At 44.7% G+C, this 20,249-nt stretch overlaps 1 protein-coding gene across 3 annotated transcripts in view; it reads left to right on the top strand.

Annotated features, from left to right (window-relative positions):
* The window catches only part of MATN2 (matrilin 2), a 121,068-nt gene extending 101,420 nt beyond the window's left edge, over positions 1 to 19,648 (top strand). For 2 of the 3 annotated variants that reach the window (XM_047088966.1, XM_047088964.1), the window contains 9 exons: positions 3,558 to 3,680; positions 5,101 to 5,223; positions 8,401 to 8,523; positions 11,987 to 12,400; positions 15,243 to 15,395; positions 16,648 to 16,719; positions 17,069 to 17,203; positions 17,583 to 17,681; positions 19,593 to 19,648. In XM_047088966.1, the coding sequence (XP_046944922.1) occupies positions 3,558 to 3,680; positions 5,101 to 5,223; positions 8,401 to 8,523; positions 11,987 to 12,400; positions 15,243 to 15,395; positions 16,648 to 16,719; positions 17,069 to 17,203; positions 17,583 to 17,681; positions 19,593 to 19,648 (1,298 nt within the window). The remainder of the gene's footprint in view (positions 1 to 3,557; positions 3,681 to 5,100; positions 5,224 to 8,400; positions 8,524 to 11,986; positions 12,401 to 15,242; positions 15,396 to 16,647; positions 16,720 to 17,068; positions 17,204 to 17,582; positions 17,682 to 19,592) is intronic. The other variant, XM_047088965.1, reaches the window with a different exon arrangement.
* The last annotated feature ends 601 nt before the right edge of the window (positions 19,649 to 20,249 follow it).

Genomic DNA, 20,249 nt, shown 5'->3' with positions numbered 1-20,249 from the left:
ATAAGCCGCTCCTGGATTCTAGACCCCCAGGAACTATGTGAGATAAGAAATGTTATTTATTTTAAGCTGCTAGGTTTTGGGTAACTTGTTCCATAGCGACAGATAGCTAATACACCATTTTCATTCGTTTGTTCTTTATGAAGATGTTTCTTTATGTGAGTAAAAGCCAATATATTATTTCCTCCCTTTTCTTACACACACAAAAAATGGTATACTGTATATACCCCATTCTATGACTTTTTTTTCTTCACTCAACGATATATTGGACATTTCATACCATTACATAGAGAACGTTCTCATTCTTTTTGCGGCTGCTTACTGAATATTTACTCAGCTAGTCCCATATTGCTGGGTGCTTGGGTTGCTTCCCCCTTGTCATTATTACAAACAGTGCTGCCTCAGACAACTTGAAAGTATATCCCTTCATATGGTACAAGGGTATCTGCAGGAGAGAATTCCAGAAGCAAAGTTGCTAGGTCAGAGGTACATTTTGTAACTTTGACAGATATTGCCAGACACCCCTCCTTAGGGGAAGTACGCCCTTTAATACATTTGCATTCTGAATCGTGTGTCTGTTTTGCCTTTAAAAAAATCTCTGCCCGTGATTCTGATGCTCGTGTGAGATGGAGAACTCACCACTGCTCTACGCTTAACTGATCAGATGCTCTGAAGGGGCAAGGAGGGAAAAGGTTAAAAACCCAAACTCTGCACATGCTTTAAAAGCATGCACCCGGGGCGCCTGGGCGGCTCAGTCGGTTGAGCGTCCGACTTCGGCTCAGGTCATGATCTCACGGTCTGTGAGTTCGAGCCCCGTGTCGGGCTCTGTGCTGACAGCTCAGAGCCTGGAGCCTGCTTCAGATTCTGTGTTTCCCTCTCTCTCTGACCCTCCCCCGTTCATGCTCTGTCTCTCTCTATCTCAAAAATAAATAAACATTAAAAAAAAAAATTAAAAAAAAAAAAAAAAGCATGCACCCAATAAGGTTTCAAACAGCTGCTAATAGGAATACCCAGGAGAACTCAGAAGCTGGGCCGGGAGCTCCTGTGATGGTCTATAGCCAAGGGTGACGTAGACAGTGGCTTTGGGCTCAGCAGGCTCCTGATAAAGGAAAGCAGCTCCCATCTGCCGGGGGCAGGTGCGGACCACCGTGGCTCAGGCGGTATGTGGGAAGACTCAGCCACTCTTCTCAATGGCAGCCTGACATGAAGCTGAGAGGACAGGACAGGGCATGCGGGGGGAAGCTCCAGAAAGAAGAGGTGGGGTGGGTTGAGGGGGTGAGTATTTGTCTGGATTATGGCTTGACAAGGCTGGACTGAAAGAGTTATAGCTATTTTATTATGTTGGAAGATGGAGTATTCTTGATATAAATTTACGGTGGAAAAAAATGCTCACCTCCACAGCCAGCCAGCTGTCTGTATTATGGATCACTCAATTATATTTCCACTCAACACTATGTGAGGAACTACCCCAAACCATCGGGGAGTGTTCTGCATTAATCAAGAGTCTAGATTGTGCTCAGAGAAGTAAGTCATTTTCAGAGCAAACGGGACAGCCCAGCTCTGCTTCGACTCTCTTCTGCAGTTATCATTTTAGTTACTGCAACATTTTCCCATCGGTCAAAGGTTCTGGCAGCACTTCCGCCCAAAGGAAGACACAGGCAAATTTCCCTCCATGTTTGAAAGCTCACTTTAGGAGACAGCAATGCAGTGTCGTTGGGGAAAACGTGCAATTTATTGTCAGAAGATTACATTTTGAGTCTTGGCGGTATCACTTAGTAGCAATTGACCTTGGCAAGCCATTAACCTTCCCAAACTTCGGCTCCCGGCTGGTAAGTGAGAATAACAACAGCTGCCTTCACTACCCCACAGGGTGCTTCTCAGGACTCCCCTCCGAAAAAGAAATACTGCAAAAATGGCTTAGAAATAAATGTGTGGTCCGTGACTGATTATAGCAGTGATTATGTACTTCAGAGCCTTTATTTAACCACGTCAGTGCCTCTCCATTGTAAAATTCTTCTCGATCTGAAATGATTGGCGTCGACTCTCGGAACTGGGTGTCGTTCTTATAAAAAGTCACTTCCCACATGTCCTCAGTGTCAGACTTCTCCAACGTCAGCTTGGTTTGCACAGATGCACTAACAGAAGCCACGCCAGCCCTGTGGACGGCAAAGCCATTCGTTCTGCTGTGTCCCACAAGCTCAGTGATCCGTGACTCTTCCGTCACATCCATATGAAGGTGGTCCCTTCATATCATCCCATCAGCAAAGCGTGTGGGCTCCACCTTCAGTAATCAGCCAACAGTCTGACCACGTGCCACCATCCTGGTCGGGGCCACCAGGCATATTGTGGGAGGTTTCTTCCAGCTTTCCGTCCTCCATCTTCGCCCACGCCAAGGGCTCCTTTTTTTTTTTTTTAATTTTTTTTAATGTGTATTTATTTTTGAGACAGAGGGAGACAGAGCGCAAGTGGGGGAGGGGCAGAGAGAGAGGGAAACACAGAATCCGAAGCGGGCTCCAGGCTCCGAGCTGTCAGCACAGAGCCCAATGCAGTGCTCGAACTCACAGACCACGAGATCATGACCCGAGCTGAAGTCAGGCGCTTTACCAACTGAGCCACCCAGGTGCCCCGGCTCCTTTTATAACAAAGCCACTCGTGTCCCTGCACTGCTTAAAATCCGCCAGTGCCCCTTTCTCACTCAGATCCCCCTGCTGCCTGCGAATCCCACATGGTCTGCCGCTTCTGGCCTACTGGCCTTGTCGCCTGCCAGGCTTGCATTGCTGGGGTCACGCTAGCCTCTTTGCCTTTCTTAAAACATGCCACACACACTCCTACCTCTGCAGTTTGCAAATGCTGTTCTTTGCTGAGGGTGCGGTTCTCTCCAGGTACCACACACTCACTGGTCTCATCAGAGCTCTGCTGAGTGTCACTGTATCTGACTGCAGCGGGACTTCCAGCCCGGGCACGTTCTCACTCCCTTATCCTGCTTTTCTCCGTGGCGCTTTGCCCATCTGATACATAGATTTGTCTATCTGTCTCCCCCCTTCCCTTCCCACGCCTGCTGTCCAATGTAAGCTTCTCAACAGCAGAAACTTTGTTTTATTCTTTGTTAAACCCCCAGAGCCTAGGAGGGTGCCTGACTGGGAGTAGGGGCTCGGGAAGTAGTTGATGACTGAATGGACAAGTGAAGAAGGGATTACCTAAGGGTGACACATACGTGCATACATGCGTAGATATGTAGATAAGTTCATGTTACAGTCATATATGATAGCCAGTGAAGTTTAACTTATTTTCTAGCATTTATAAGCCATTTATATCTCTCCTGTTATGAATGGTATTTCATGTCTTTTGTTCATTTTTCCTATGGAGACGATTTTGTCTTATTCACTATATATGAACAATTTTTGTTCGTAGACACGTTTTCTGTTTTGAAACATGCATTGTGGGATAAGACACTGCTTTAATTTAAGGTGTCTAAAATGTCTTTTAAGATTGAATAAGTCACTGATGTATGTATGAATCATTTCCTTCTTCTGTTTTTCTTATTCCAACTGGATTCTCAGAATTGGACCCCTGTGCTCTGGGCGACCATGGTTGTGAACATTCGTGTGTGAGCAGGGGAGACTCTTTTGTGTGCCAGTGCTTTGAAGGCTATATACTCCGGGAAGATGGGAAAACCTGCAAAAGTAAGTTTCTGCTGGAGTTGCCTCACATTCCTGTGTCTGTTCTCTGCATGAATTCCACCTTCCTGATCTCTGTTTAAATCAGTTATCCCCCGGAGCCAATGCCACACGACTACTAAATGTAATGTGGGGCCCTGGATGGAATCAGAAAAAAGGTAAAAACTAAGGAAATGTAAACCAACCAGGGACTTTAGTTGGTATTCATGGATCAGTATTGGTCCGTTTATTGTAACAAATGTATCACACTAATGTAAGATGCCCACACTAGTGGAACTGGATATGAGTCTGTAGGAACTCTCTGGGCTATCTTCCCAGGTTCTCTAAATCTAAAACTGTTCTAAAAAATGAAGTCTGTTGAAAGAAAACAAACAAACACATGGACGAATGAAAAAAGTCAATGCTAGAGCTACAAGTGAAGTTGCTTATTTATACCCTGTGGCAAGAAGGTTATGCTCTAATAGAAAGACAGTCTGAAATCCAAGAAATCCCAAGATCATTTATTAGCTGGACAAGTTGCTTAACTTCTCTGAGCTTCTCTTTGCTTATCTTCTTTTTTTTAAGTTTATGTATTTATTTTTGAGGGAGAGACAGAGAGACAGACAGAGAATCCCAAATGGACTCCACGCTGTTAACACAGAGCTGGATGAAGGGCTCAGACTCATGAACTGTGAGATCCTGACCTGAGCCAAAATCAAGAGTTGGATGCCTGACTGAGCCACCCACGTGCCCCTGTTCATCTTTAATAATATTGTTATTGCTGGTAGCACGAATCTCTCACAGAGACTACCTTATGATGAGTCTATTCTTACACCCCAGGAAGCAAAGTCTCTTCGAGGGGCCATGATACGCCTCTGTTTAACCCAAAGGGGAGCATGTAACTCTGAGCAAATGATTTTCATTCCTATCGGTCATTTTCTCCACAAGCTTCTCAAAGCACTTTACAAAGAGCAACTCGTGTTGATAGATTTGAAGAAAACGTAGGTAACTGGAATTATTACAGGAAACATAAGGCTCCAAGAGGTTAAGTGATTCTCTAAAGTCATGTGTCAGGGACAAAGCCAAAATTAGATTTCAATGCCACTAATCTAAATTGAGGTTTAATCTTCTAAGTAATCATGACATACCAAAGGTGTTTCCTTTTGATATCAGAAACTGCATCTGCAGAAAGCTGATGATTGAATGAATTTAATGAGACACCGAAGTAGGTGCTGGTGAGTGGGGGGGGGGGGGTGATACTGAGGAAGTTTGAAGAAGCTAAATTAGAGCCACTGAACTTCATCCTTAATTTTATCTTCCTCCCATGGACCACTGAGCTCAAGGAGCCCCGGGGTATGTGGTGGCCGAGGTGGATGGATCCTCCAAGGTGAAGCCTGGGGGAAATTTCTGTTGGCGAAATTGTTGTAACTTGCTGTGCTGTCCCCAGGGAAAGATGTCTGCCAAGCCGTAGACCATGGCTGCGAGCACATTTGCGTGAACAGTGATGAGTCGTACATCTGCAAGTGCCGGGAGGGGTTCAAGCTTGCCGAGGACGGGAAACGCTGCAGAAGTAAGTGGCCTCAAGGTAGAGATCAACTTTTCCGTCTGTGGGACTTGGACAGTTACATAGCTGCATTTAATATTTAAAATCTTCCTTTATAATCAATGTTACAATGACAAGTTCCTGCCTTGGGTGCTCTGAAAGTGTTTGTTGGGGAGCAGACTTAATTCTTCAGGAATTTCTCAGTCAAGGTCCTGAGCTGTCAGGCTCTTGGCTTCTGTCCGTTTTCTCCCAGTTGCTGGCCCTTCCACAACCATTATGTGGATGCCCAGAGCCTCCCACAGAGCCTGGCTAATCATTGGACAGTTAGAATCTCTGCCAGCAATCACTATGAGGATCCAAGGATAATTACAGTGCTTTTTCTTCTTGGAAGACCTTATAAGTAAGGGTAGAGGGTGAGAGAGGGACTAAGGGATTTTCTGTGGGTTTTAGATATTTTTTTAATGTTTATTCATTTTTGAGGTACAGAGACAGAGCATGAGTGGGGGAGGGGCAGAGAGAGAGGGAGACACAGAATCCGAAGCAGGCTCCAGGCTCTGAGCTGTCAGCACAGAGCCTGACGTGGGGCTTGAACTCACGGACCGTGAGATCATGACCTGAGCCAAAGTCAGACGCTCGACCGACTGAGCCACCCAGGCACCCCTCTGTGGGTTTTATTTATCCATTTTCCTCTATCATTTTCTTCCGTATGTCACTCAGTACAGATTGTGAGAGTTTACTTAGAAGGTATATTAGGGCTTCCCCAAAGAAACAGAACCAATAGGGTGTGTGTGTGTGTGTGTGTGTGTGTGTGTGTGTGTGTGTGTACGCATATTTACAGAGATAGAGGCAGATGGAGAGAGAGAGAAAATCTGATATCAGGGCAGGGTAGCAGACTGGAGACCTAGGAAGAACTGATGTTGCAGCTTTTATCCAAAGGCAGTCTCGAAGCAGAATTCCTTCTTCCTTGGGGTACAGGTGACAGGGATTCAGTCTTCTTTCTCTCTCTCTTTTTTGTTAAAAATTATTTATTTTTAGGGGCACCTGGGTGGCGCAGTCGGTTAAGCGTCCGACTTCAGCCAGGTCACGATCTCGCAGTCCGTGAGTTCGAGCCCCGCGTCAGGCTCTGGGCTGATGGCTCAGAGCCTGGAGCCTGTTTCCGATTCTATGTCTCCCTCTCTCTCTGCCCCTCCCCCGTTCATGCTCTGTCTCTCTCTGTCCCAAAAATAAATAAACGTTGAAAAAAAAAATTAAAAAAAAAATTATTTATTTTTAGAGAGAGTGTGTGTGAGAGAACTGGGGAGGGGCAGAGAGAGAGAGAGAGAGAGAGAGAGAGAGAGAGAGATTCCCAAGTAGGCTCCATGCTGTCAACACAAAGCCTGATGCGGGGCTCAAACTCACGAACCATGAGATCATGACCTGAGCTGAAACCAAGAGTTGGATGCTTAACCGACTGAGTCACCCAGGCTCCCCCAGTTTTCTGTCTTTTAAAGCCTCCAAATGGTTGCATGAGGCCAGCTCTATGGACCGTATTCTGCTTTACTCAAAGTCTAATGATTGACATGTTAATCTCATCTAAAAAATACCTTCACAGCAACATCTAGACTGGTGTTCGACCAAATAGCTGGGCACCATAGCCTAGACAAGGTGACAAATAAAATGAACCATCACAGCATCCAGAGAGAGACAGATGGAGACACATGCACCCAGTGGAGTGGGCACTAGGAGAGCACAGGGCAGGGATCTTTCTCCACTGTGAGATTCTGAGCTGCTAATCCCTATTTGGGGGACTTTTGAAGCCGTCTTGCTTTTATGACACTCTGCTCCAGTGGGCAGGATGGCTCTGTTTTAGTTAAGACAAAATCAGTGCATTTGCTTTTGAAGTTGATTCGGGGGACTCTCCTCCCAGACTCCCTTGAGACAACTGGGGGCGTCCCACATGTCAGCAAAGCCGGGTTGAGTGGAACCCACGTTCCTCATTCCTCCACTGGGAAGAGGGGCTTCTACCTTTAGCAAGAGTTCTGTTGGAACGGCTGAGTCCAGGGATGCCCGTGGGACACTGGCGGAAGTCTGCAGGCCTCCCTGCGCCCTCCTGTCTTGCCTTCACTCTGCACTGTGGGGACCACGTCCACGGCTGTGCTCCTTGTGTCTGCCCGAACTGTCGGCTCATGATTTTATTTCTGTAAACGCAGGCGTCCACACGGACACCATTTGTTCCTGCAGCGTGTTTTTTGCTCAGTAAGTTGAGCGGTTATACACTTGTACACCGGGCATGACGCCTACTTCTTGGAATTTGGTCACTAGGTCAGACACCCCCATTCCCACTTCTTCGGGGATCTGGAGTGACTAACCCCGTTCTACCAGAAGCTTTCTTTCTAGGGAGCTAACGACAGAAAAGAGCCACAGGCTTTCATGTGATGGGGGAGGAGTGCACAGGGGACAGCCGTCTCAGCCGAGCGCTCAACTTGCCCTGTTGACCTCGGGCAACTCCACGACATTTTCTGAGTTTCTTCATATATACACAACTCTAATTGTGCCTGCTTTCCTCTCCTCACAGGACGTTGTGGAGCTTGAAGGGTGTGACTACTCTGAAATGTTTAAAGTACCTCACACATTAGAAATGCTCATTAATTAAGGCTGGGGTGTTTGGGATATCTACGGGGAAAAATCAGTAGCTTGAGAAAATCAAAACCCAAAGCAACTTCATATGATTCCAAAAATTAATAAGAAATACAGGACACCCGCTCACCCATCTTACCATTCAGGCTTGTGGGGGCTGGGGCTTTCTGAGAGGAAACTCCTCCCTTTCCACTTCCTGTCCTGAGTATTAAAACGAAGAAGGTCTAGGAATGCCTGGGTGGCTCAGTCGGTTGAGCGTCTGACTTCAGCTCAGGTCATGATCTCACGGCTCGTGGGTTCAAGCCCCACGTCGGGCTCTGTGCTGACAGCTCAGGGCCTGGAGCCTGCTTTGGATTCTGTGTCTCCCTCTCTCTCTGCCCCTCCCCTGCTCGTGCTCTCTCTCTGTCTCTCTCAAAAATAAATAATAAACACTAAAAAAAAATCTTAATAAAAAAGGCTTAATTCTCCTTTATAATAAAGATGGGTTTTTTAAAAATGGATTCCTTCTGTGGTCTGTCCTGACTTGACCATTCAGTCCGGCTCATTCCTGCATGGATGGGGTTTCTCAACTCTCTGCATTTCCCTCAGGGAAGGATATCTGCAAATCGACCTACCACGGCTGTGAACACATTTGTGTTAATCGTGGCAACTCCTACATCTGCAAATGCTCAGAGGGATTTGTTCTAGCTGAGGATGGAAGACGGTGCAAGAGTAAGTCATCTGAACTTGGATTTCTGCTTTAATTTGGTTTGGGAGCAATTGCTCTTTGGAGTATTTTCAGGAAACAAATCCCTCACCTCTCTGCTTGTCTCATAATGGAGTTTAACTAAAGCACCTGTGGAAAAACTTTTGGTTTTAGTTGACAGCAAGTTCACTATCAGCCAAAAGGCTAGAGTAATCTTAGGGTGAATAAGAATATCTGGAAACAAAGAGGTAAGACTTGTCTTCTGCTCTGTGCCAGGGAATGACATTCAGTTATGGGCATTGCATTTTAGGAAGAGGGAGATAGAGCAAAGTTTAAACATTAAAAAACAAACAAACAAAAAACCAATAAAACAAAAACAAAAAAAAACCCCCAAGGTAGCAGAAAAAAAAATCTTAAGAAAATTATTTTATAATCCTCAGAATAGAGAAGACCTTTCTAAACACAACATAAAACATAAAAACCATTTTTAAAAAAGAGCTGATGTATAGTGATAGATTAAAGCTATGATACCTTTTTTTTCTTACCTATTACAGAGATCAGAAAGGTTGATGAGTCCTTATGTTGACAAAGGTCTAGTGTAATAGGCAGTCATAAAGTTATCAACTGGGTGTCTGAATTGGTACCAACATTTAGGAGGGCAGTTGGGCAATATTTTATTTTAATTTAAAGTTAGACAGTACAAGTTGGGGAGGGCCAGAGAGAGAGAGGGAGAGAGAGACTCCCAAGAAGGCTCCACACTGTTAGTGCAGAGCCCACAAAGCTGTGAGATCATGACCTGAGCTGAAACCAAGAGTCGGACACTTAACTGACTGAGCCACCCAGGGGCCTCTGGCAATATTTTAAAGGCAATTCCACTTCTATTTGTATTATGTAAATATAGAGAGATATAGATATACACACACATACATATATACATATACATATACCCTTTTGTAATGTTTGAATTCAGTTCCAGTATATGTATTATTTTTTAGGAAAACATATTTAAAGAAAAAGGATAGTGACAAGCAAGATTTAGAAACCATCACAGTGACAATGTTCATTCAGTATGATGTCAAGTGAAAAATGAAGGAAGAAGCGGGATCTTTATAGAAAAAGACCTAAGGTACCGTTCAAATGCCAAAGTGACAGTGACCTCATTCATGATCTATAACATACCCCCAGGGAAAGAAAGAACAGTGAAGAGAAACTACAGCCCAGAAGCAGGACAGAGACACTTTCAGGGAAGCCATGTGATTAATTAGTTAAGATCATGAGCTTTGAGTCAGGCAGACCCAGACTTTGACCCTATTCTTAGTACTCGTGTGACCTTGGACAAATTATTTAACTTCTCTGAGTCTCCGTTTCTTCAGCTATAATATGAGGATAATACCTCACAGAAATGTCATGAGAAATCAGTGAGATCAGGTATTCGAAGGTTCTTAGCCCAGTGCTGGCACATACTAATTGCTTGACAAGTGGCAGCTCTTGTAATCATCAACCGCAGAGATGTCCAGAGATGGGGCTTTAATGGTGAAGTGATGACTTCTCCATCAGGAAAGGTGTTCAGGTCCGGGCTGAACTGGCTGCTGGGTAGGGATATTGTAAAGATGCAAGCAACACGAGGGCTGCACGAGTGACTTTAACGGTCTTGTCCAACCCTGAAATTCTGGAACTCTGTGAAAATTATGTTCTGAAAGCAAATCACAGCTCCATTGCAGTCTCCTTGACTTAACTACCAAAAGAAAATGCTCAGCTGCATGCAGTTGGAGTGACCGTCCTGCAAACGAGTAGCCAGCAAGGGAGCTATCATTCTTCCCAGGTCTGAAAGCAAAAATCTAGCACTTCTTGCCTTGTGCTCTTCCACTCTACGTAGTGTTCTTATTTCGTGGAGAAGCCTTCTGTGCCTCTGTGCATGGAGGCTGCAGGTACTGATTTTGTTCCGTTAAGAAGAGTGTGTGGGGGAGGGGAGAAAACAGACCTACTGCTGGAAAATTATTCCAGTCTTTTTGCAATCTGCTAGAGAGCCCTGTGCATGCCTCCTGAGAGTCTTCCTTCCTTCCTTCCTTCCTTCCTTCCTTCCTTCCTTCCTTCCTTTCTTTCTTTCTTTTTTCTTCCTTCCTTCCCTTTCCTTTCCTTTCCTTCCTTTCTTTTCTTTCTTTTTTTCTTCCTTCCTTTCGATTCAAGAATAGGCTATGAATGTAAATGAAGCTCTGAACTGACCTTTCTTCTTTTACTAATAAGCAATCAATAAGTTAAATAATAGGGACAAGAACTTAATGGGAAAGGAGAACTCAATCCCCCAACACGCACACACACACACACACACACACACACACACTGCATATTATTTGGGCCCATGCCCAGAAATAATTTTGCTTTTGTGTGTCCGTGTTTATATTGTTTCTATTGTTGTGCTCTACTTTCAAATATTAGACAACTGCTTGATATATAAAAGAGAATGTTATATCACATACTGTAGACCGTTTGAAATGAGATCATTCATTCAGGATCTGTAAATTTGTTTTATGTGGCCCTAAATAATAAAGTCTGTCCACGGCCAGATTGCTTAAGTAGTCATGTAGAGCTTTCCTGCCAACCGTCTGAGTTGCCTGAATAGCTTCCATATAGATCGAGAATTCACAGTGATGATTCATTTTTCAGCTTGAATAGGTCAGGAGGCTACTTATAGGTGTGCTCCCCAATGGGCACCACCTCTGTCATTTAATCTGCCAACAAGCATTTATTGAACAACTGCTGCGTGCCAGGTATGGGGGTACAGAAGTGAGACCAGAGGAGGAACTTGCAGACCAGAGAGATCGACACATCCTCAGGTAGCTAGTGTGCCGTGTGGACTGTACCAACTACCCTGGACTCTAAGCACTTTCATGTGGGGGATTTTGCCTTGGTCCCTCTTGCAATCCTGCCTGCTGCCTTGCGTGAAGCAGGTGCTCAAGAAGCCAATTTTCGTTGAATACATTAGCCGTTATTAGGAGTACACAGAGAGAGAGTAATACAAGCTGGGTTCCTAGGGAGAACTCCCTGGAAGAGATGATGGCTGAGCTGAATTTAAGGATTTCCTTCTCTGCCGTCTGTCAGAATGCCAGCACTGGGGTGATGTCACCCTCCTGGAGGGAAGTTATAGGAATCTTTTGGAAGCTGTCAGGCCCTACAGTACTCTAGACACAGTCCCTGCCAGACTTGGCTGTCAGTGACCCAGAGTACGGTGTGGACCTGATTCCCCTGATGACTTGTGCCTCTGTTGTGTGATTTTGCTTACGAAAAACACTCTTTTTATCAATTTAACAAGCCACATGGGAAGGCAAATTGTGAAAATTATCGTGGCTCCTGACTCCCACACCTTCCGCCTGCCCCGTGTATTATCTGAAGAACAAAGGTAGTTCTCCAAAGTGGCTCGGCCTCCAACTGCAGCGTAGTTTTCTTCTATGTGACCCTTTAACTACCTCACCTTTCCTCTCCTTCCTGCAGGATGCACTGAAGGCCCAGTTGACCTGGTCTTCGTGATCGATGGATCCAAGAGCCTCGGAGAAGAGAATTTTGAGATTGTGAAGCAGTTTGTCACTGGCATTATAGATTCCTTGGCGATTTCCCCCAAAGCTGCTCGCGTGGGACTGCTCCAGTATTCCACGCAGGTCCGCACAGAGTTTACCCTGAGAAACTTCAGCTCGGCCAAAGACATGAAGAAAGCCGTGGCCCACATAAAATACATGGGCAAGGGCTCTATGACCGGGCTGGCCCTGAAACACATGTTTGAGAGAAGTTTTACCCAAGTAGAAGGGGCCAGACCTCTCTCCGCACGGGTGCCCAGAGTGGCCATCGTGTTCACAGATGGACGGGCTCAGGATGACGTCTCGGAGTGGGCCAGTAAAGCCCAGGCCAACGGTAATAAGGGATGGAGGTGTGGCTTACATCACTTCAGGTTCAGGTTTCTTAAACTCACCGGGTGGTCAAAGGGTGGTGGGTGACAGGAGTGAGAGCCTCTGAGCACTGGGAGAGGCTTCGCGGCAAGTGCTCATTCACCTGTGCTGCACTGCCACCTAGAGGCTGGAAAGGGAGCCCGCGGGCGTCCAGGACTTGGGAGGCGGGCGTCTTGCGGGCTGTGCTGTTAGTCTAGACACCAAACCCGCCTGACTAGTCACCAACTGCGATTTCCCAGTGTGTGACCTCCAGGGGAGAGAAGCGAGTCTGCACGTGCTGTTTAACCACAGATAGATATATGACCGTTTCCAAACACTGGTCTGGTGGCTTTAGAATCACCTCAAGAGTTCGGTAAAAATAGATTCCTGGTGGGAGGAACTTTTGCTGATACTTTTTTTTTTTTAAACCAGTGCTTCAGGTGAACTCTGAAAGCACAATAGCCTTCTGATAGCGAACACTCTTGTGTTTGTAGGAGGCAAAAGTTAGCTTCTGAGAAAATCAAAATGTTGGAAGAGATTACCACTCTAGGCTCTTATTCAGGCAAGCACAGCCGTACAAGCACAGTGCCTAAGGTGGGGGAGACGGGGACTTGAGCTCACGTGAGTTGTGCAGAGATGTGAAGTATGGCAGAGGAATACGGCCTTCCGAAAAGGAAACCCGAAAGCTAGGATGGTCGGGAGAGGTAGCGGAAGGTGAAGTGACTGGATTCCTCGGGGAGATGAGGAAACTTGAGACTTTGCAGCAGTTTGCTTGAAAGCCACTTTCTTTAAGAACTTGTTGAGGGTGCATTGCTTTAACAAGTCCTATAAGGGGGGAAAGGGTGTGCAGACCAGGCCTTCGCCTAAGACTTTATGGAGCCGTTCCCTGACCAGGCACATAGGACGTGTGTGACTAATCTGAGTCCATGAACAAGGAGAGAAAGTACTAGCAATCCCGTTAGTGAACTCCATTCCTCCCCACAGAAAGGCTGGCTCACACTGACATTCAACGACGCTTTGTGAAGGAAGCCATTTTATTGGTATTGTACCTCCTCTTTCTATTGTCCAAGAATAGAACATTGACTCCTTTTCCTCTAGCCCAATAGAATAGTAGCCACAAAAAGTGTCCTGTTCTGAATCATCTGAGTGGACTGTGAAACTGGCTGCTCATACTCAGTTCCTCTGCTTCCAGACTAGCTTGCTAGAGCTCATGTCAAACCCATGAACCCCACTAGCCTGCATTTTTTAAGTTTATTTCTTTATTTTGAGAGAGAGAACAAGTGGGGGAAGGGGCAGAGAAAGGAGAGACAAAATCCCAAACAGCACAGAGCCTGATGCGGGGCTCGAACTCATGAACTGTGAGATCCTGACGCCAGCTGAGATCAAGAGTTGGATGCTGAATCTGCTGCACGACCAGGTGCCCCACCTCTACCCTGCATTTTTAAAGCGCACATGGGGAAGCATCTTGTTTCCAAAGACAGTGGTTAGCCCTCTTATTTGTCCCATTAAGACCCATCTACCTTACTCTTTCCCCTACTTAAATTTCCACAAATCACCCAAAGACAGGTAAGTGGTAGGTGAAATTTGGTTCTAAAATCAACAAGATATGGGGCGCCTAGGTGGCTCAGTCAGTTAAGCATCAGACTTCATCTCAGGTCCTGATTTCATGGTTCGTGGGTTCGAGCCCCACATCAGGCTCTGTGCTGACAGCTCAGAGCCTGGAGCCTGCTTCAGATTCTGTGTCTCCCTTTCTCTCTGCCCCTCCCCAGATCACGCTATGTCTCTCTCTCTCAAAAATAAACATTAAAAAAACTTTTTAACCAACAAGATTTACCTGAAGTGACATCCTCTGATGACTTTAATTATTCCTATGCATAGCTAATATAATCTTAAAATAGTAGTTCTCCTTTTTAGGGAGTTTGATCAGGTCACTGGGCTCCTGGACAAATATGTTGAACTCGCCTATTGACCTTATACAGACTTAGAACAAGACATAACTCTTTCCCCTTGGCTTAAAGAGCCATTTTTATGTGTATTTAAAATAAAAAAAAAAAATCTAGCCTAATGAATTAGCCAGAGCAAGATATCAGTGCTAAAAAAATGTTGAAAATCAAGCAGAATTTAAGTTCTTACCATGTTTTACTTTCAAGTGAAGCACCTATGGAGGAAGGCAGTCTAGTGATTTCTGTTGTTTAGAAAAGCTTTTGGAGCAATTTCATGTCCCTGTTGAAATCTAAGGTTGGTACTTGGGTTTGTTCTTTCTTTCACACTTTGGGGATTTCCACTGGTCTGCAGATTTCCCTTTTCAGTTTAGCACCCCTCATAAGGCTTTGTCCTTCCAAGAGATGTGAGTGGAAAGCAGCTTCCCCTGCCCCGCCCTCCCACCCCCTCCTTTAAGGATCCTGTCCTGTACCTTGGAGAAGTAGAATCTAGGTTAGAAGGTCATAAATTGACCTGTTTCTTAGAATTCTCCCCGAAGAGATTCCCATTTAGTAAGCCATAAGATAGTGCTCTTTTCTACTCTATCCCTAAGGCTAATTCAGGCAGAAGCTGAAGGTTTGTTAAATGACCTTGCCCTGAGCTGATCAACAGGTTGGTGGTCTAGCTCCCAACTTCCCCTAGAGGTTTCACCTTCCTCCCTCTTGGAAACCCCTCTTTGTTTTCCGTAGGGCCAAAACAGAAATGGTGGAGAAATAAAGGGAGGGGGACATGGACCCCTCAAGTCACACCACTTAATCCCCACCTGGCTCTGGGTGCCGTACAGACAACTTCCAGACCCCGGGAGCACAGCTCTAACTACCTTGTTCTTAATTTGCTCTGCAACTTAGGTATAACTATGTATGCTGTCGGGGTAGGAAAAGCTATTGAGGAAGAACTACAAGAGATTGCCTCTGAGCCCACGGACAAGCATCTCTTCTATGCCGAAGACTTCAGTACGATGGGAGAGATAAGTGAAAAACTAAAGAAAGGCATATGTGAAGGTACTATCGCTTACCTATAGGAGAGGTCCTCACATCACACAGGACGGCATGGACCTCTGAATGAGAAATTCTCAACCTCTTCCTTCAAAGTGCTTAAAAAAGTGCCTCCCTGGTGTTCAGGGCCAGTAATGCCTGGAAACACTAAGCACAAAAAGGGGAACGGGAGAGAGAGAGGACAAAAGGAACAGCTAGAATTGATGACTGCTTGCTGCGTGCTGAGCAGTATGATAAATCTTTTGACACACCAGTATACTTAATCCCCAGAAAACCCCCCCAGAAATGATCATTTACCTACGAAACAACCATTATACACATCAGAGAGCCAATGCGCAATTTCAGGATATGCCTATGATGGAGTGGAAAGGGATTCATATTTCAAATTTTTAAAGAATGCCTTCCTGCATGGAGCACTCCTATTTACAGAATGTAGATTCCGTTATGTCCAAGAGCTCCCTCTGCTTATCTCCACTGCACTCCTGGGCCAGGAAGCTTCTCTATAGCAGCTCTGCCCAGCTCCCCTACTTATGTCCCAGGTTCAGTCACCAGTAAAATCCCAAGCGAAATCATGTGTTTCACTCCTCTAAAGGAAAACACAACGAGATGAAGGGGGACCCAGGGAGGCAAGGCCTTTCAAATTTCTTTTTTTTTTAATTTTTTTAGATGTTTATTTATTTTTGAGAGAGAGAAAGAGTGTGAGTGGGGGAGGGGCAGAGAGAGAGGGAGACACAGAATCCGAAGCAGGCTCCAGGCTCTGAGCTGTCAGCACAGAGCCCGACACAGGGCTCAAACCCACGAACCATGAGTTCATGATCTGAGCCAAAGTCGGACGCTTAACCGACTGAGCCACTCAGGCACCCCAGGCCTTTCCAATTTCTGATGCGAGTAGATTCGATTTCACCTCTAGGCTGTTTAGTTCAAACTGGAATGTTCAGTGGAGCCTTTGCCACTAGAGCTTAGTCCTTGGACAACTTTAAGTTTCTTCCCCACCCACCTTGTAGACATGACATTTTTGGAGGCATTCTTAAGGAAGATGCACTTGAGGGGTCCAGGTTTCTCTTACTAGGGAACACCCCCAGAGTGATCTTGGATTACCCTGGGAACCAATTGCTTCTTGAAACTGGCATCACCAAATAAAACCAAAATCCCCTGGGTTACAGCTGGTAGGTAAGGAGCTGGTCTGGGACCAGTTTCCTAAAGAGCACACATGCATGCAGACAGCTGTCACTCCTGTTGGTCATCTTTTTCCTCTCAGCTCTGGAAGACTCGGACGGAAGTCAGGACTCCCCAGCAGGGGAACTGCCAAAGAAGGCCCACCAGCCAACAGGTAAAATCCTGAAAAGCCAATAGGTAAATTTTAAAAAGCAGTGTTTCTAGAACCTTTGGTGGTTGCTTCCGCCCTCAGACAAAAGTTGTAAAGGAGTGAAAGTGAGTAAGATTTGAATTACGTTAACTATGGCTTTTTTCCCTTGGTCAGATAGGAAACATTTGCTCTCCACTTTAAGCCCTATTTGGTAATAGCCTCTCTGCTGAGTCTTTTGCCACAGTATGTCCCCAAAGTAAAGCCGTGTACTACATGCTAGGAACATCAAGTACCTTACTGAGACAGCTGATGGCTGTCTTAGAACCACAACCGTGGTAAGCAGGTTTGACTTCAGTTTTCTTTCTCTTTACAGAATCTGAGCCAGTCACCATAAATATCCGAGACCTACTTTCCTGTTCTAATTTTGCAGTGCAACACCGATATCTGTTTGAAGAAGACAGTGTTTCACGGTCCACACAAAAGCTTTTCCATTCAACAAAATCTTCAGGTAATTCCAAATACAGTATTACTAGAAGGGAACGTGATACCAGCCTCTTAGCTTGCCAACAAACTCAGCTGAGAGGAGGAAAAGTAAGGAGGGAGGAGGAACCAGGATAGAGGATAAGAGAACAGCTTAAGTAAAATGAGAACTCAAAAAAAATTAACTGAAAGAAACTGGGGCAGCCTTCCCTGCAGTCCACACGAAAGGCAGTGTTGGAAGTGTACATGGCCCTTTCCTGGTATTTACTGGATCTGGCTGTGCGGAAAAAGTTGAGCAGTTCCTTCATTTTGGTTTCTTCCGTATGCTGATTCAGTCCTATTATTATGCATCTGGGAAGCCTGGTGGGTTATAGAGGTGAGTGAACACTTTCCGTGTGCTTTCTCAGGAAGTCCTTTGGAAGAAAAACACGATCAGTGCAAATGTGAAAACCTAATAATGTTCCAGAACCTTGCAAATGAAGAAGTGAGAAAGTTAACACAACGCTATATCCTTTTCTAATATTATGCTTCTATGTGCAATGCAAAGAATCTTACCAAACTTCACAAATACTATTTGTGGGTGTATATCAAATGAAACTATTTCCATGAAGTCAAGAGTAGTGAACTCCCAGAAAGGCTTTTTTACTTAAGCAACCTGATAGGTGTTTCAGAGCCAAGGGCAAGCCAAGCTTCGTGGCCAGGGTCAAGCACGTAGTTGCTATCTGCTGTTCTAGGGGTTTAGCAGGAAGGCCAGTCTGCCAGGAAAGTAAAAGTCTGCAAAGTAAAGAGAAAACAGACTGAAAATTTAACTGCCTCTCTGCTGGGAGGAAAAGGAAATGTACTGGGTCTGATGTGCATCAAAGGTACAGTAAGTACAGGCAAAGAATGTGGACTGAAGAGGTTTCAAACTCCATCTAAACTCCAGACCTTTCCTTTGGCCCCAAGCCATACTGCAGCCACAGTTGGTCAGTGTGCAGTTTCTAGAAGACTAGGGTTTTTTGTTTGTTTGTTTGGCAGCAGAGATCTTTTATATCAGCACTCTAAGATGAAACATGCTATCAAGGGAACAGCAGGGTCCAATGATTCATTAAACCAATTATTACAAATAAAAGGAATGCTTTGAGATAATGGAGAAATGAGGATTCAGTGTTTTTATACTGCCAGCTGCTCTGAACTTCAAATTACAGTAAGCTTACTAAAGCTGGCTGATGTCTATCTCCACATGCATCAATTAGCCTATAGGGAAATGGTTGAATCCTGAACTATCTCTGTGCCAATGGGTTGATATAATAAGGAACAGATGTAGCAATTCCCTTTCTGAAAGCTGGAAATATGCTCCCTCAAGTAAAACAACCTGACAGTGGTTAACGTGGGTGATGAATCCAGGCTTTCACTCTGTCACCAAGGGGATGGGTGGAGGGGATTAAGGAGCTTATGTGAAGACAAATGCTTGTTCTAATGCCCCTCTCCTCTGCCTTTTCCCACCCCACTTCTGAGGGTGTTTCAGAAGTTGACTAAGGAAGTTACATATAAAAGAGCATAGGGGCCCCTGGGTGGCAGAGTCCGTTAAGCGTCCATTTTGGCTCAGGTCATGATCTCGCTGTGCTTGAGTTGAGCCCCACATCGGGCTCTGTGCTGATAGCTCAGAGCCTGGAGCCTGCTTCCGAATCTGTGTCTCCTTCTCTCTCTGCCCCTCCCCTGTTCACATTCTCTCTCTCAAAAATAAACATTAGATTAAAAAAAAAAGAGCATAGGTCTTAAGACTTCAAGGCTGCTACCTTTTTGCTGTATCTGGCATCATGGGTGAAAACTCCCCGATCTCTTTTCTTTCCTGACATTATTTACTAAGGCCTCATCCTTCTCTTCACATTCCCAACATTATCACTCTGGCTCCCAAAGGTGTGCTGTGGCAAACTACAGGCACACAGATGTGAGTAGAATTAAACATTTTTCTGAAAGAATTTTAACTGAACTCTCTGGCTTTGATGTTAAAGAAACATTTAACCTGAAAGAGATTTATAGTGTTGATAGCATGTGTTAAATGAAAACCTCAAGTCAGAGTTTAAAAATTCTTAACAGAGGGGCACCTGGGTGGCTCAGTTGATTAAGCATCTGACATTGGCTCAGGTCATGATCTCATGGTCCATGGGTTTGAGCCCCATGTTGGGCTCTGTGCTGTCAGTTAGAGCCTTGGAGCCTGCTTCGGATTCTGTGTCTCCCTCTCTCTTTGCCCCTCCCCGACTCATGCTCTGTCGCTCTCTAAAAATGAATGAACTTTAAAAAAATTAAAAAAACTTAACAGAAGTGGAAAAATTTTTATTTTTCAGGACAAATTTTTATGTAGATAAATCAAGTTTGTATTTGAATGTAAATAAAAACAGGCAATTCAGATTCCTCTTCCTTAATTTGAGATTTACTAGAAGAAATGACACAGAGGATGGAAGCCCTGGAAAATCGCCTGAGATACAGATGAGGATTTGAAATGCTCTACATATTTGTACATCGTATCAAGGCTGACAGTGAAAGCAGTTCGGAGCCCCGAAGCTCAGGCTGTTGTTACTTCTAGGTTGTCAAGTAAAACATAAGTAGTACTGAGAGAGCTGGTTTGCTATAGAACAAAGACAAAAAGTGTACACTAACTTGTATACATTTATTGAGAAAGAAAAATCCTTCAGAATCCTAAAATACGATTATCAAGTGAGAGCAAGTAAGCTATGCAAGATATTCTGTAACATACTGTGGACCTGATTTGCTTTTGTCTTGTCCTGCCTTAGTGTGTTGCAATCTCATTTGACTACAAAATAGTTTGCAGTCTGAATTCTGTAGAACACTGGCCATAGGAAAAGCTATTTTTTTGTATTGGACTTTTACCTTGATATATGTATATGGATGTATGCATAAAATCATAGAACGTATGTACTTGAATTAACAAGTTGGGATTTTTTTTTTTTTATATACAGTATTAAAGTTCACCACTTCAGAGGATGGTATTCTGTGTAAATATTCCTAGTTTAACTTGAAACACAAGGTATGTGTATATGGGAAATGGTCAATATGCATTTGAAAAAAAGTAT

This window comes from Lynx rufus, unplaced genomic scaffold, assembly GCF_022079265.1.
Source record: "Lynx rufus isolate CCGP_SWC_20201006 ecotype Redwood Valley unplaced genomic scaffold, mLynRuf1.p SCAF_26, whole genome shotgun sequence".
NCBI classification, from domain to species: domain Eukaryota; kingdom Metazoa; phylum Chordata; class Mammalia; order Carnivora; family Felidae; genus Lynx; species Lynx rufus.
Note: the sequence above shows the minus strand (reverse complement) of the source record. Positions and strands in the feature narration are given on the sequence as shown.